Here is a 12727-nt window from a genome sequence, read left to right as displayed (position 1 = left end):
CTATCCAGTCATTTACACTGTAGGTGCAAGGAATCCACTCATCCAATGCATTTCTGGTGTTGTGGAAGACACAAGAGGTCACAGCATTGCATGGTCTTGTAGCCTTACTCCCCACCATGCTTGCAGACGTTGCAACAATAAGAATGGGACTCCTACACAGGGCAATGCAGCTCCAACAGAGGCACAAAAGAGGGAGAAGGAGAGGGACAGAGCAACAGCAACAGAGGCATAGGAGAGGGAGAAGGAGAGGGACAGAGCAGCTCCAATAGAGGCACAAAAGAGGGAGATGGAGAAGGACAGAGCAGCACAAACAGAGGCACAGGAGAGAGAGAGAAGGGAGAGGGAGAGAGAGAGAGGGGGGGCGGGGGGGGGAGGTACACAGCAAATGGAAGAGAGAGAGAGAGAGAGAGCAACTGCGGCAAGCAAGCCAGAGCAGGAGGGAGCAGAGAAAGAGGGAGAAGAGGACAAATGCATGGGAGGCAATTCAAAAATGGAGGGAATTGGCAGGCTGGACCAGAATAGTGGGGAGCAGAGGCCCTAGAAAGAGGGAGAGAAGAAGAAATATTTGCCACAAGGGACCCATCATCTCATTGAAGGCAGATTTGGGCTCATGTGGGAAAGGTGCACTTGGTAGGAGGGTCAAACATGGGTTAAGAGAGAGGGGGGATGGTTTGGGTGGTCCCTAGTGTAAGGGGAGCAACCAATAGGGGCTCTTTGCAACCCTTCTCACCCTCCACCTCTACATACCATTGCCTCACACCTTCTAGCACTCTTATTGGTACACCTCAAATCCCTCTCCAATCCCTTGAAATTAAGAAACACTAATTGGAGGCCCTTTTGAGACCCCATTTCTCCCCTAATGCATTTCCAAAAGCCGATTTTCAAAAAATAAATTATGTTCACTTGCCATCCCCAGGAGCCTTTGTATTGCCACAACACCTCAAGAGAAAAGCATATATGTGAGAACCCAACTATGTTTTGGGTCCGTCCAGACAATTGAGAACTTCCCTCCATGATCCAGTGCACAATTGTGTTTCAAGCCTTTTGGATGGGTGTACCAATTCATGCATACTATTTTCTTGGAGAGGAAAGTTATGTCTCCATGATGAGAATGGGCTATTGTTGTGAAGAGTGCTTTTGCTTGGAGATGAAAGTTCTATCTCTGTGATGAGAATGGGTAGTGTTTATATCATAGTGTAAATTTATTGTTTGATTTTTTGCCACGAGGGGATTTGGGCATTGAGAAAGAGCTGCTTTCATATCTTCTCCATCTTGCTCTTTTTACCGAAGGCTTGCAAGGCTTACTATGGATGAGTCATCTTTTCTCTCACTCTACATGGATCATGATGTTTTGAGGGAGGGAGCAAAAAGTGACGCTCCTAACGTGTCTAGAAGAACAAATGCAGCTCTTTATGGAAAGAACTACCACTAAAGTGTAAGAGAAGTGGTTCTTTGGAGAATTTATGAGAACCACCACCTTGATTCGCTTGCAGAAGGAAAAAGAACAGGTAGATGAGACTCCGATAGTGATTCAAACAATAGACATGCTGGCAAGGGAGCAATGTTGAAAGTCCGCTAGCAGTCTTCGACCTTGCGTGCTATAAGCACAAGGAATTCTAAACTCAAACGCACTACTGAAAAAACGTTAGCAGAGGAAATGTGTATCCAGGTGTTCTATATACCTGTGTGCATGTTTTTTGCTACAGAGCTCGAGGTATATGAATGCAAATAGACAGTCTAGTTACAATTGTTCAAATAAAACATTGGCTGAGTAGTGTCTTGGTTGGTGGAGTCCAAAAGAGGTGAGGAGTTCACAAACGAAGGTAAGGGAGATAAGTAATGGCGGTAGATAATAATGGGTTTGGGAGGTGGGGGATCAAAATAAGCAGACGGAGGCGAGTGGCACGACAAGATGTTGAAACGCTCTTTAATTTGCTGCTCATTCTTCCCCGTGGCTGTCAGGGGCCAGGTTGAAGACGTTGGAAGGCTTTCTCAGACCACTTTGCTGAATGTACACCACAATGGCAACCACCGCAGCAACCGCAGCTATCGTGATGTGTGTCACCTCCTTGTACAAATCAAAGCCTGCATAGTAAGGATCAAAGAAAAACAAATGCCTGCCCTCATAGGCATAAGGAATCATCCTCAAGAATGTGATCCCAATGTAGAAGAGTTTGCATAACGGCTTCCTCATTCCTTGTGGTTTCCACATGCCCTTGTGTACAATTTGAGGAAGCAGGAAGAGGGCTTGCATTAATCTGGTATATTGGAAGATATTGGGTTGCCCATATTGTTGAAGGTGAGTTACATCAAACGTCGGCTGAACATATGAAGTCCATTTGCTGATTTCCGTTATGACGATGAGTGTAACGAAGCACAAGGCGTCAACAGCAGGTAATCGCCAGCCCTCCACAGTTCTCCTTGTTCTCAGTTTTATCCTTGCCAAGTAAACTGTCTTTGCCATTTCCACAGTGAGAAGCAATGCTGCGACATAGAGCAGCTTCGCCACCCCAAACCCCAGGAGATCAAATGATCTATTATAAGTGAAAACGTACACACCTATAAAAGACAACCCTTTCAGCAATTCAATGGTGTATCCCACTGCTTGCACAGTTAGCATCAGCAGCGAAATATAAGGTATGAAGTCTGTTTGGCTCCTCATATACAGCACCTGAGAAGTTATACAGCCCACTATCAAAGTCTGAAAAATCAAGCCAAGCACCAAGTCCTTCATTTTTGTGTGTTTCATGTAGAGCTCCTGCTTTATCTCCAGCTTAATCTCTGAGAAGAAGAAGGGATCGCCTACAGTGCGTGTGCTGGTGACAATAAACTTCTGAGTTGGAAAGATGGACCATGGAGCATTGATGGGGGAATACTGCACCTTCATCTTCAAGTTGCAATCGAGCCCTTCTTCTAAGCTGCTTAGGTCTTCCCTGCTGCTCTCCCATGGCTCCTGTACCTCCCTGCACCCAACCAAGTACATCGTTCCCAGTTTCGGGACATATTGTCCCTCCACAAAAAACGTCTGGCTACCTTCTCTTGGCTCATCAGCTGCGTCATGGAGATCCAGTTGGGCTGCAACTTTCACACTGGCGCTGCTCTCCTCCAATTGCCTATCGTCAACGTCCTCCAATCTTTCCATCCGGACATGCTCTTCAATTGCAATCAGCTGCCACTTACCGGTATATTGGACCTTTGTCTTCGTCCGGAGACGACTTCGAGTCCAAGTAGAATACCAGGACGGATCTGCTTGCTCTCTTGGCGTCAATATCATTTCTTCCACCGGGGTGTTGCTAGTGACGCCATGAAGCGACTTCGAAGGCGGGTATTTGAACAGGGACGTCTTGAGTTTCTCTTCTAGAGTGCCGATCGATTCATCCCTCTCACGAAAAGCTTTCACAGCGGCAATCTTGCTGTAGCGATAGGTCACGTTGGACCAAAAATTGGGCAGACGTTGATCCGGAGAAGAGTGGAAATAAATAGGATAGAACGAGGCGGAACTGTTTCGAACCTTAGAGATGCTACCTGTCAGGATGCTCCTTTGCTTGAGGGAGAAAGTAGAGTGTGTGTACATGCAGATCCGACAGTCGCAGAATTCCTCCTTGTTGCGCTCTGTGATCGGATAATGGTCATTCCTGCACCCAATCATGCAAAGCACGCCAGAGGAATCGTTCCACTTTCCCTCTGCTACGATTGTGAGGCCATCCAGTCCAAAACTAGCACTCACGTTCGCGCTCCGGTTGTGGATTCCGTCAGCGATGTATCTACATTCAACTTTCTCGATAGCAACCCGCCAGATCGCAGAGAGCTCGCTATTCGCGTGTGCATCCCTACCAAGTGGACCGATCCTGGTGGGCATCACTCGAGAGGATGCCCATGATAACATACTGCAGAAGCTACCTCCTTGGCGTGCATTATAAGCATCTGCAGCGCGACAGAAAACCCCTTCCGGTCGCTGAGAATTGTTGCGGGCCGCGGCGACCAGCTCTTCGGAGGAGAATTGATAGCCCGCGTAAGACTCCAGCTGCGAATGGAGATCAACTGCGTTAAAATAACCTGAAGCTGAAGGAGCACTCAAGCTCGTTAATCGACCTCGAACCTCCCGTACTGAAGTGAGGGATGGACGCGTAGGGTAGTAAATCTCGGCCTTCAGATTGCAATGTTCGAGTGGCGAAAGTGAGGAGCCGCTCCCCGTGATCAATACGTCCTGCAATCCCAGCCTATCCCAGGGACGAGATATATTCGCGACCCACAGAGACCCGAGCATGCAGAGAACTCGTTCCCCGTTCGGTTGTTCTCTGTAAATGCCCTGCATCATGACAGGGAGTGAACCGATGGCATTGTCGGAAGGGAGGAATAAGTTCAGCAGAGCGGAGACGTTGGCAGTCTTGCCATCAGATATCTCAGGCAGCTGGACATCCCTAATGGAAAGCGAAGCAACGTTGGTGCTATGGTACTGAGTGTCTGAGGCTACGGATGGAGCGGGCAGGGATGGTTGGTGCCACTTTCCGGATGCGAAAGAAAGCTCCGAATAAATGGAAGATGCGAAGGTTTTCCTGTGAGCAAGCGAGAGAAGAGTGGAAGAGGGAGGAAGGGGAAGATGGGCAGAGAGGGATGGGCAATGTGTGTGCAATTGAGAGGTGCAATTGGAGTAGGGGTGGTGGAGGCGGCGGACAAAGGAGGCACGAGCAGAAGTGCAAGGGAGGAAGAAGAAGAAGAAGAAGAAGAAGAAAGAACAGGAAGAGGCGAGGTGTGGACGATGCATGGTGCAGGAGAGATGAGCTGATGAGGAGAAGAAATGAAGAACTTGGAAATTGATAGTGGTCGTCTTCTTCAAGAGCCGCATCGTCTGTCACTTTCGATCAATCAATGAATCTCATTTTGTTTGATGCACTTTAAAGTTAACAGATTTATCGAATGGCCTTGCTTTCCTTCTTCCTCTCATCATTAAAGCGTCGTCTGCACTTTGCAGTGTAGATCTCATATAAGTCAAGGTCAGTCAAGCCTTTCGGACAGAGTACGAGTCGTCTCCCCTTGCACGCAACTCAGTCCTCTCCCCTTGTGTGCGTGCGCGCGCGCGCGTGTGAGTGTTCATGTCCACACATACGCCATCTATCTGCCTCGCCCTTTTTATGTCCCTCCTCTTCCTCTACAATTTTAAGGGAATTTCCACATTGGATCTCAATTATCTCTTAATTAGGAAAAACACTTCCCCTAGCATTACATGCATATCTCTCTCTCTCTCTCTCTCTCTCTCTCTCTCTCTCTCTCTCTCTCTTTGAGATCGGGTATTTTACGAATCTCGACATTTTATATGCTTTTAATCAAATTTTGTAATCAAATCCTGCCTTTATTATGCAACCATAACCCCCAGATGCAAATCACAATTACACTTATCTTGTTCAACATCTCACCACAATCATGGAGCAGTTAGTTAAGTAAACATTCCTCACCAGTAGATCCTCCCCTAGGAAAAGATAGTCTCAGAGCCTTAAAGTAATGGGAACATTTGGAAATAATATGGAAATCTTCAAGGCCGATGGCATCAATTAATTCATGAAGAAGCATTATAAAGAACGCTTGACTGTTCATTCTTGCCTTTCAATTTTTTTGCCAAAAAAAATTTATCAACATAAAAGTTACAATTCAATTGATCGTTGATATAACCCAGAAAATTGAACCTTTGAAAAGCATAGGATGTTAAAAGGCATATCAAAGCCACTCATACCAAGCATAAACTGAGCTTAACATTTTTGGGAGGCACCTCCAGCTTTCCCTTTGGCCTATCTAGAATTCTAGCGTAATAACAATTGAATGAATATTCGGTAATACTCCCACATTTGCAATGATGACATTGGCAAAATCTTGCTAAGTTCCTCGTCATTTCTCAGTAAAAGTTGGGCATGGCGAGGAATAATCCTATGTTGGGTATGGCAAGGAATATATGTTGGTTATGGCGAGGAAGAATAATATTCTTCTTCTTCTTGTGGGCAAGATTCCTAGCAAGCTCTAGTCAATTAGGATTGCAAGATGTTAGAAGAAACACATATTTTTTGAGCATGTTGGAGTGGAAGCTCCTATATTCATCTAGTGGTATTGCTTGAGCATTAAATTTTAAAAATAATAAGAGCATGAAAACTTAAATAGTAAATTATTTACATGAGAAAGCTATATTTTTTTGTATCATTGGCTTTACTATACACACATAAATTGATATATTTCAAGAGAGGCTCCTCGTGTATAATACTTTGAAGTATTTTTCAAAGGGAACTAAATCAAATGAATGTGCGCATAGCTAGACTTTTATTGAAAAGTGCAGCTTTTTATCCTTTTAAGGTACCCCTTATAAATTGTACTTCTCACCAATAGTCATCGTAAGGTGTTGTGCAGTCTAAACTAACTGTTGTATGCATACAATAGGTACCTAGGGCCACGCAGGTGTTGCCGCATTACCCAAGGTTGCCGTTGCATTGAACAGGGAGTGGCTGCCCTCTTGAATGTGCCTTAAAGGCTTGTCATAGGTGGGTTCGGTTCATGTGACTCTGATTGTCAGACCTCTCGTGTTATCGAAATTCCTACCCCAATTTGGGTGGTCGGCCTGGTTAACACTTGGCACCCCAAGGGAATGATTAAAAGACCAAGAATCCACAAGGCCTAACGAGAAATCAGATACCTTGAAGGGGAGCTAAATCTATATTAAGAAAAAGATTGATAGAAAAATAAATTACATCAGTTTATGGAATAGCCAAGGCTAAGAACCCAAATAATGACATAGAGGATGTTTATTGAAGGAGACGTAATGACTTGGAAGATGCCTCCTTTGAGTTGCATATCATGGTAAAGCCAATCGGATAAGGCTGCTTCTAGATTGCACATCCTGGGAAGCTCCATTGCATTGTTCTAGAATGTGTTGAGCAGTCCATGGGGGCCTTTAGTAGTAGTCAGTCCGCCATCCAAAGATGAAAGACGAAGCTTCTGGATTTGGAGAGGGCGAATGGTACCAACTACTTGCAATTGGAGGAACTCCGCCCCTGCGGCATAAAAGACTAGGTGTTTCTGGCAATCTTCGACTCATCACTGTTGGTTGGTTGGGCCACCGGTGCAGCAAGTTGCTGACCAGGCAGTGGAGGTGCCAGTTGGTGAGACACAACTATAGGATGACTTGACGCTACCAGTGGAAAAGGTGGAGTAGCCCGATTGCATGCATGTATCTACAAAAATATGGAGTGTAAGAAAATAATACAACGTCTGTGCTCAACAGATAACAGGACCTCATATGCAAGAGAGAAAACAAGATAGTATGGAGAATCAAAAATTTGATTACTATAGAACTGATACAATAGATGGTGCTGCCTCCCAACCGTGCGCTCCTGTGAAAGAAGCTTCGATGGCGTGCTGGAAACAGTAGAAGACAGAGGCTGGATGCTAAGGAATCAGGGTTGCTGTAGCCAGTGATGAAATGGTCTTCACGGGCTTGCTCTTATATAGCCACCAGTCATAGTCAGTCAGGATCAATTGGGTGGCCGACCCAGTCCACCCAAAACGGTCGACTGGGGGTCGGTCTCAAAATAGGCCACCGACCATATGATAGAACCAGTGTGCAAAACAGAGCAACCATCCGGGATAATCAGAGTGTCCAAACGGGCCTTGCAACTCGAGAGTGGGCTACCCCGGGAAACACTCCGTCTACCCTCAGTGCGGTCAGTCAAGGGATGCCTTCTCGCACTTGCATGTAGCCTAGTTGGCGGTGTGCCAACTCTATCTAAAGCCGTCCAGCCATCAAGCCACACATGGCCCCCATCTGGTGTCTAAACTAGGACCTACCGGATAACCGAGCTACTCAAATGCCTTCTTCTCATATGGGGGGCTTACAAGTAGAGTTAGCTGGTTCCTGCGTAGTTACACGAGAGTGGAGCATTGATATCTAACACCCCCCTTCAATGTCCACCTGCAAGTGAACTTACTTTTTTGGCCCAATGCCAAGTCGATGAAGATGCCTCTCCAGCAAGTCTCTTCCAAGAGCCTTCGTGAAGATGTTCGCAGCATTCTCTATAGACACCAAGTTGACCTCTCAATCCATGATGAGCTCACGTACAAAGTGATATTGAATCTCAATGTGTTTTGTGCGAGCGTGGAACACCAGGTTCTTTGCAATCACCATGCAACTCTGATTGTCACATGATAACTGCGTACGCTTGTTCTACACTGTACCAATGTCCCCCAAAATCCTCCTCAACCACACTGCCTCGCAAGAAGCAAAGCATGTAGATTTGTACTCGGCCTCGGTAGAAGAAAGAGCAACTGTGGGTTGCTTCTTGCTGACCCATGACACAACTCATGATCCAAGTGAGAAACAGTACCCTGTCACTGATCTCCTGTTGTCCACCTCTCCTACCCAATCCGAGTCACAGAATTCAGTCAAGATGTTGCCCTTGGTATAGGTGATGCCATAATCAAGTGTGCCTTTGATGTATTTCAGCACTACATCCCTGCCCTCCAATGGTTCTCCCAGGGCTTATTGGAAAACCTGCTAAGTACACAAGTCGCAAAGCTGATGTCCGGCCGTGTGTTGCACAGGTAGATCAAGCTGCCCATAAGCCTTCTGTACTTCGCTTCGTCCACCAGTGGTGATGAATCATCGTTTGAGAGCTTCGCGTCAACCTCCATAGGGGTACCAACTGTCTTGCACTCAGCCATGCCAAATGCCTTCAGTATCTCTCCAGCATACTGCAGCTGTGAAATGAAGATCTGTTTCAGCTCCTGCCAAACTTCAATCCCCAAACAAAAATGCATCAATCCGAGGTCTGTCATTTCAAACTCTCTTCCTAGAAAATGCTTCGTCTGCGAGATCTCCTCTTCGTGGTTCCCTGTTATGACAAGGTCGTCCACATAAAGGACCAGGATCATACACCTGCCTCCTTCTCTAAAGATATACAAATTTGCATCAGATGGGCTCCTCCTGAACCAGTTTTGCAGAAAGTAGGCATCAATTCACTGGTACCACGCTCGTGGGGCCTGCTTCAACCCGTAAGTGCCTTCTTCAGTTTGCAAACTTTACCTTCTGAACCAGGGATCTCAAAACCTGGTGGTTGTTCCACGTATACCTCCTCCTTGAGATCTCCATTCAGAAAGGCGGATTTCACATCCATCTGAAACACGAGCCAACTTCCCTGGGCAGCTAAAGCCAAAACACTGCGAATTGTGGTTAGTCGAGCTGTGGGAGCAAAAGTATCTTGATAATCAAAACCATGTACCTGTGCAATTCCTTTGTGCCATTGGTGGACTTGTACTTGGTCTTGTACACCCACTTGGTTCCGATTACCTTGCGTTTTGGTGGTCGATCCACAAGGTCCCAAGTGTTGTTCTTCATTATGGAGCCATACTCCGACTGCATAGCCTCCATCCACCTATCATCGCCCTGTGCCTCTTCAAGACACTTGGGTTCATCAGCACAGATCACTTCTGTCATCAAAGCATAGTTGACCAAGTGTTCCTGCGCCCTTCTTTGCTCCTCTAATCTCTTGGACTGGCGGTGCTCAGATGGTTCCTCCTCAATGGTTGGAGGTTCTTTGCCGTCCAAAAGCTACTTTACCCACTTCAGGAATGGCCGTTGCCATTGTGGTTCTGTAGGCTCTTCTTCATCTTCTTTGTCTTGAATCCTCCCAAGCACCGTTGGGGGAGTTCAGTCTGCTGTTGGTGGCGGTACTGGATGGATATCCTAGTCTTGGTTGTCTGGGAAGGAAGCATCCTCCTCCAATTGATGCGGCTGTTCTGAGAAGACCACATCGCGACTTACAATTACCTTCTTGGTAACAGGGTTATAGAGACGGTAACCCTTCTCCTCTTCACTGTAGCCCAAGAAAATACACTTCCGGCTCTTCGGTTCCCATTTTGTCCTAGTAGCATCAGGGACGTGCACAAAACAGTCACATCCAAAAGCTCTAAATGTGCAGCTGAAGGTTTCTTACCAGAAAAGGCCTGCAATGGAGTCATCCCGTTCACAGCCTTCGTGTAGCTACGATTGAGAATGTAAACTGCAGTGTTACATGCTTCACCCCAGAAAGTCTTTGGCAAATCTTTCCCTTTCATCATACTCTGGCCCATTTCGCAGATGACATGCATCTTGCGTTCTGCTACTCCATTTTGCTGTGATGTATGTGGCAGGGGTTTCTGCCTCTTGATACCATGACTTTTGCAGTAACTTTCGAATTCAGTCGATGTGAACTCTCCACCTCTGTCTGATCTCAGCTTCTTCCCCTTCCTCCCCGATTCTTTCTTGACCATTACATGCCATTCCTTGAACCTACTAAAAGCCTCATCTTTCGTCTTCAGGAAGTATATCCATATCCTTCTACTGTAGTCGTCGATCAGCGTCATGAAGTAGAAGGAATCACCCAAAGCTTCCATCTCCATCTTTCTGTAGAGGTCCGTGTGAACGAGCTCTAGAGGAGCCTTTGCCCTGTTGGCCTCTTTAGGAAAGGGCTGCCGATGCTGCTTGCCCATCATGCAAGCTTCACATACATCGAGCAGATTTGAAATTTCTGGTAGGTCTGCAATCATTCCACTTTTATACATCTCCTTCAAAGAACTAAGGTTTAGATGACCAAACCTCTCATGCCACAGCTTAATGTTCTTCACATCCGCTCGAGCACTGAAAGCTGAGAGTTCGTAAATGTTGTTTCACTGTGTACCTTTACCAATGACCTTCCCTTGAAGATCGAGAATCTGTGCACCATTCTTATCAAATTGAACTTCGAGGTCCCGATCTATGATCGCAGAAATGGACAACAAGTTCCTCTTGATATCTAGCATATAAAGAACATGAGACAACTGTTTTACAACTCCATCTAACTTGAGAGCAATCATACCTTTTCCTTTTGCTGGACATTTTGCATCATTGCCGACTGCTACCATGATGTCATTCACTACCGATTGTAGAGAGGTATACCAATCCTTCCGACTGGTCATGTGTTTGCGATGCACCATTATCAATGATCCACGGTTCATCCGCAGGTATATGAACTGCCTCCGTGCAAATCTCCTTAATTGCGATGAACAACTCTACCGGTACTGCCTGCGTGCTGTTGCTAGACTCTTTCTTTACTCCGTTCTTCTCATCTGCAATCTTCTTTAGGCACTCATTCTGCTTGTGCCCTACCTTGTTGCAATAGAAGCACTTGATCTTCTTCTTTCTCTTTTTATCATCAGAAGAAGATGGGTTACCAGAGTCCTTACCCTTACCTTTCTTTGATCCGGTCCAGAAAGCCGAATCTTCTCCAGTCCTCATCTTTTGACGCATCTCCTCCTCCAGAAGCATCGCACTAAAATTCTCAAAGTTGAGGGGCGAATTTTTGTTCTACGTATTCAGCGCCGTAACAAGACCGTCGTACTTTGGTGGGAGAATCGATATGCACCTTCGTGCTAGATTCTCACTGGTGATGGTGATGCCAATCGCAGTCATCTGATCGCGCAGATTCTTCACCCTGGTGATAAACTTCTCTACCGCTTCACACTCAGACAACTTCTCATTCGCGAGTTGAGTCTCCAGATTCTAAATCCGTGTCTGATTCGTGGTCTCGTACTGATTTTTTAAGACCGTCCATGCCTTCTCCGTTGTGGTGACATGTTGAATTAACGCCATGACGGAATCACTAACATTGCAGACAATAGAACACAGTGCATCTGCATTTCTTCTTGTCCACTTGAGAATCTCATCCACAGTTGGTACTATCTGTTGTCCTGCATTGGCTGGATCCCAGTCTCGCAACCGGCCTCACGTCCACCCGAGTACAGTGTCCCAAAGCTCTATGCGCTTAGGATGGTCTTCATCTTGAACTTCCAAAGAGGATAGTTAAAGCCGTCCAACTTTCCACTTTCGCCGAATGGTGGGATTCGCAGTCTTGCAGGCTGGGCCATCTCTCACAATCTGCTCGCAAATAGAAACACACTACCAAATCTTCTTGCTAGAGTCCAGGCTTTGATACCATGTAAGAAAATAATACAATGTCTGTGCTCAGTATGGAGAATCAAAATTTTGATTACTTTCGCCGAATGGTGGGATTTGCAGTCTTGCGGGCTGGGCCATCTCTCACAATCTGCTCGCAAATAGAAACACACTACCAAATCTTCTTGCTAGAGTCCAGGCTCTGATACCATGTAAGAAAATAATACAATGTCTGTGCTCAACAAATAATAGGATCTCGTACGCAACAGAGAAAACAAGATAGTATGGAGAATCAAAATTTTGATTACTATAGAACTGATACAATAGATGGCGTAGCCTCCCAACCATGCGCTCCTGTGAAAGAAGCTTCGATGGCATGCTGGAAACAATAGAAGACGGAGGCTGGATGCTAAGGAATTAGGGTTGCTGTAGCCAGTGATGAAATGGGCTTCACGGGCTTACTCTTATATAGCCACCAGTCGTAGTCAGTTAGGCTCAATTGGGTGGCTGGCCCAGTCTGCCCAAAACAGTTGACTGGGAGTCGGTCCTGAAATAGGCCATCGACCATACGATAGAACGGGTGCGCAAAACAGAGCAACTGACCTATGGTCGCCGTTCGGCCCACAGCCATCCGAGATCATCTGAGGCTCCAAACGGGCCCCGCAACCCAAGAGTGGGCTACCTCGGGAAATGCTTCATCTACCCTCAGTGCGGTCAGTCAAGGGATGCCTTCCCGCACTTACATGTAGCCTAGTTGGTGGTGTGCCAAATCTATCTGAAGCC

The 12727-nt window shown here is 46.2% G+C and overlaps 1 protein-coding gene across 1 annotated transcript; it reads right to left on the bottom strand.

Annotated features, from left to right (window-relative positions):
* Positions 1-1603: 1603 nt before the first annotated feature.
* On the bottom strand, positions 1604-4829 carry LOC147905456 (uncharacterized). The gene has a single exon (XM_087372739.1). The coding sequence runs from the start codon at positions 4763-4765 to the stop codon at positions 1940-1942; it is 2826 nt and encodes a 941-aa protein (XP_087228865.1). The 5' UTR covers positions 4766-4829; the 3' UTR covers positions 1604-1939.
* Positions 4830-12727: the final 7898 nt, after the last annotated feature.

Source organism: Dipteris shenzhenensis, chromosome 1 (assembly GCF_047967505.1).
Source record: "Dipteris shenzhenensis isolate YYH24624 ecotype China chromosome 1, Dip_SZ_1.0, whole genome shotgun sequence".
Classification (NCBI taxonomy): Eukaryota; Viridiplantae; Streptophyta; class Polypodiopsida; order Gleicheniales; family Dipteridaceae; genus Dipteris; species Dipteris shenzhenensis.
Note: the sequence above shows the minus strand (reverse complement) of the source record. Positions and strands in the feature narration are given on the sequence as shown.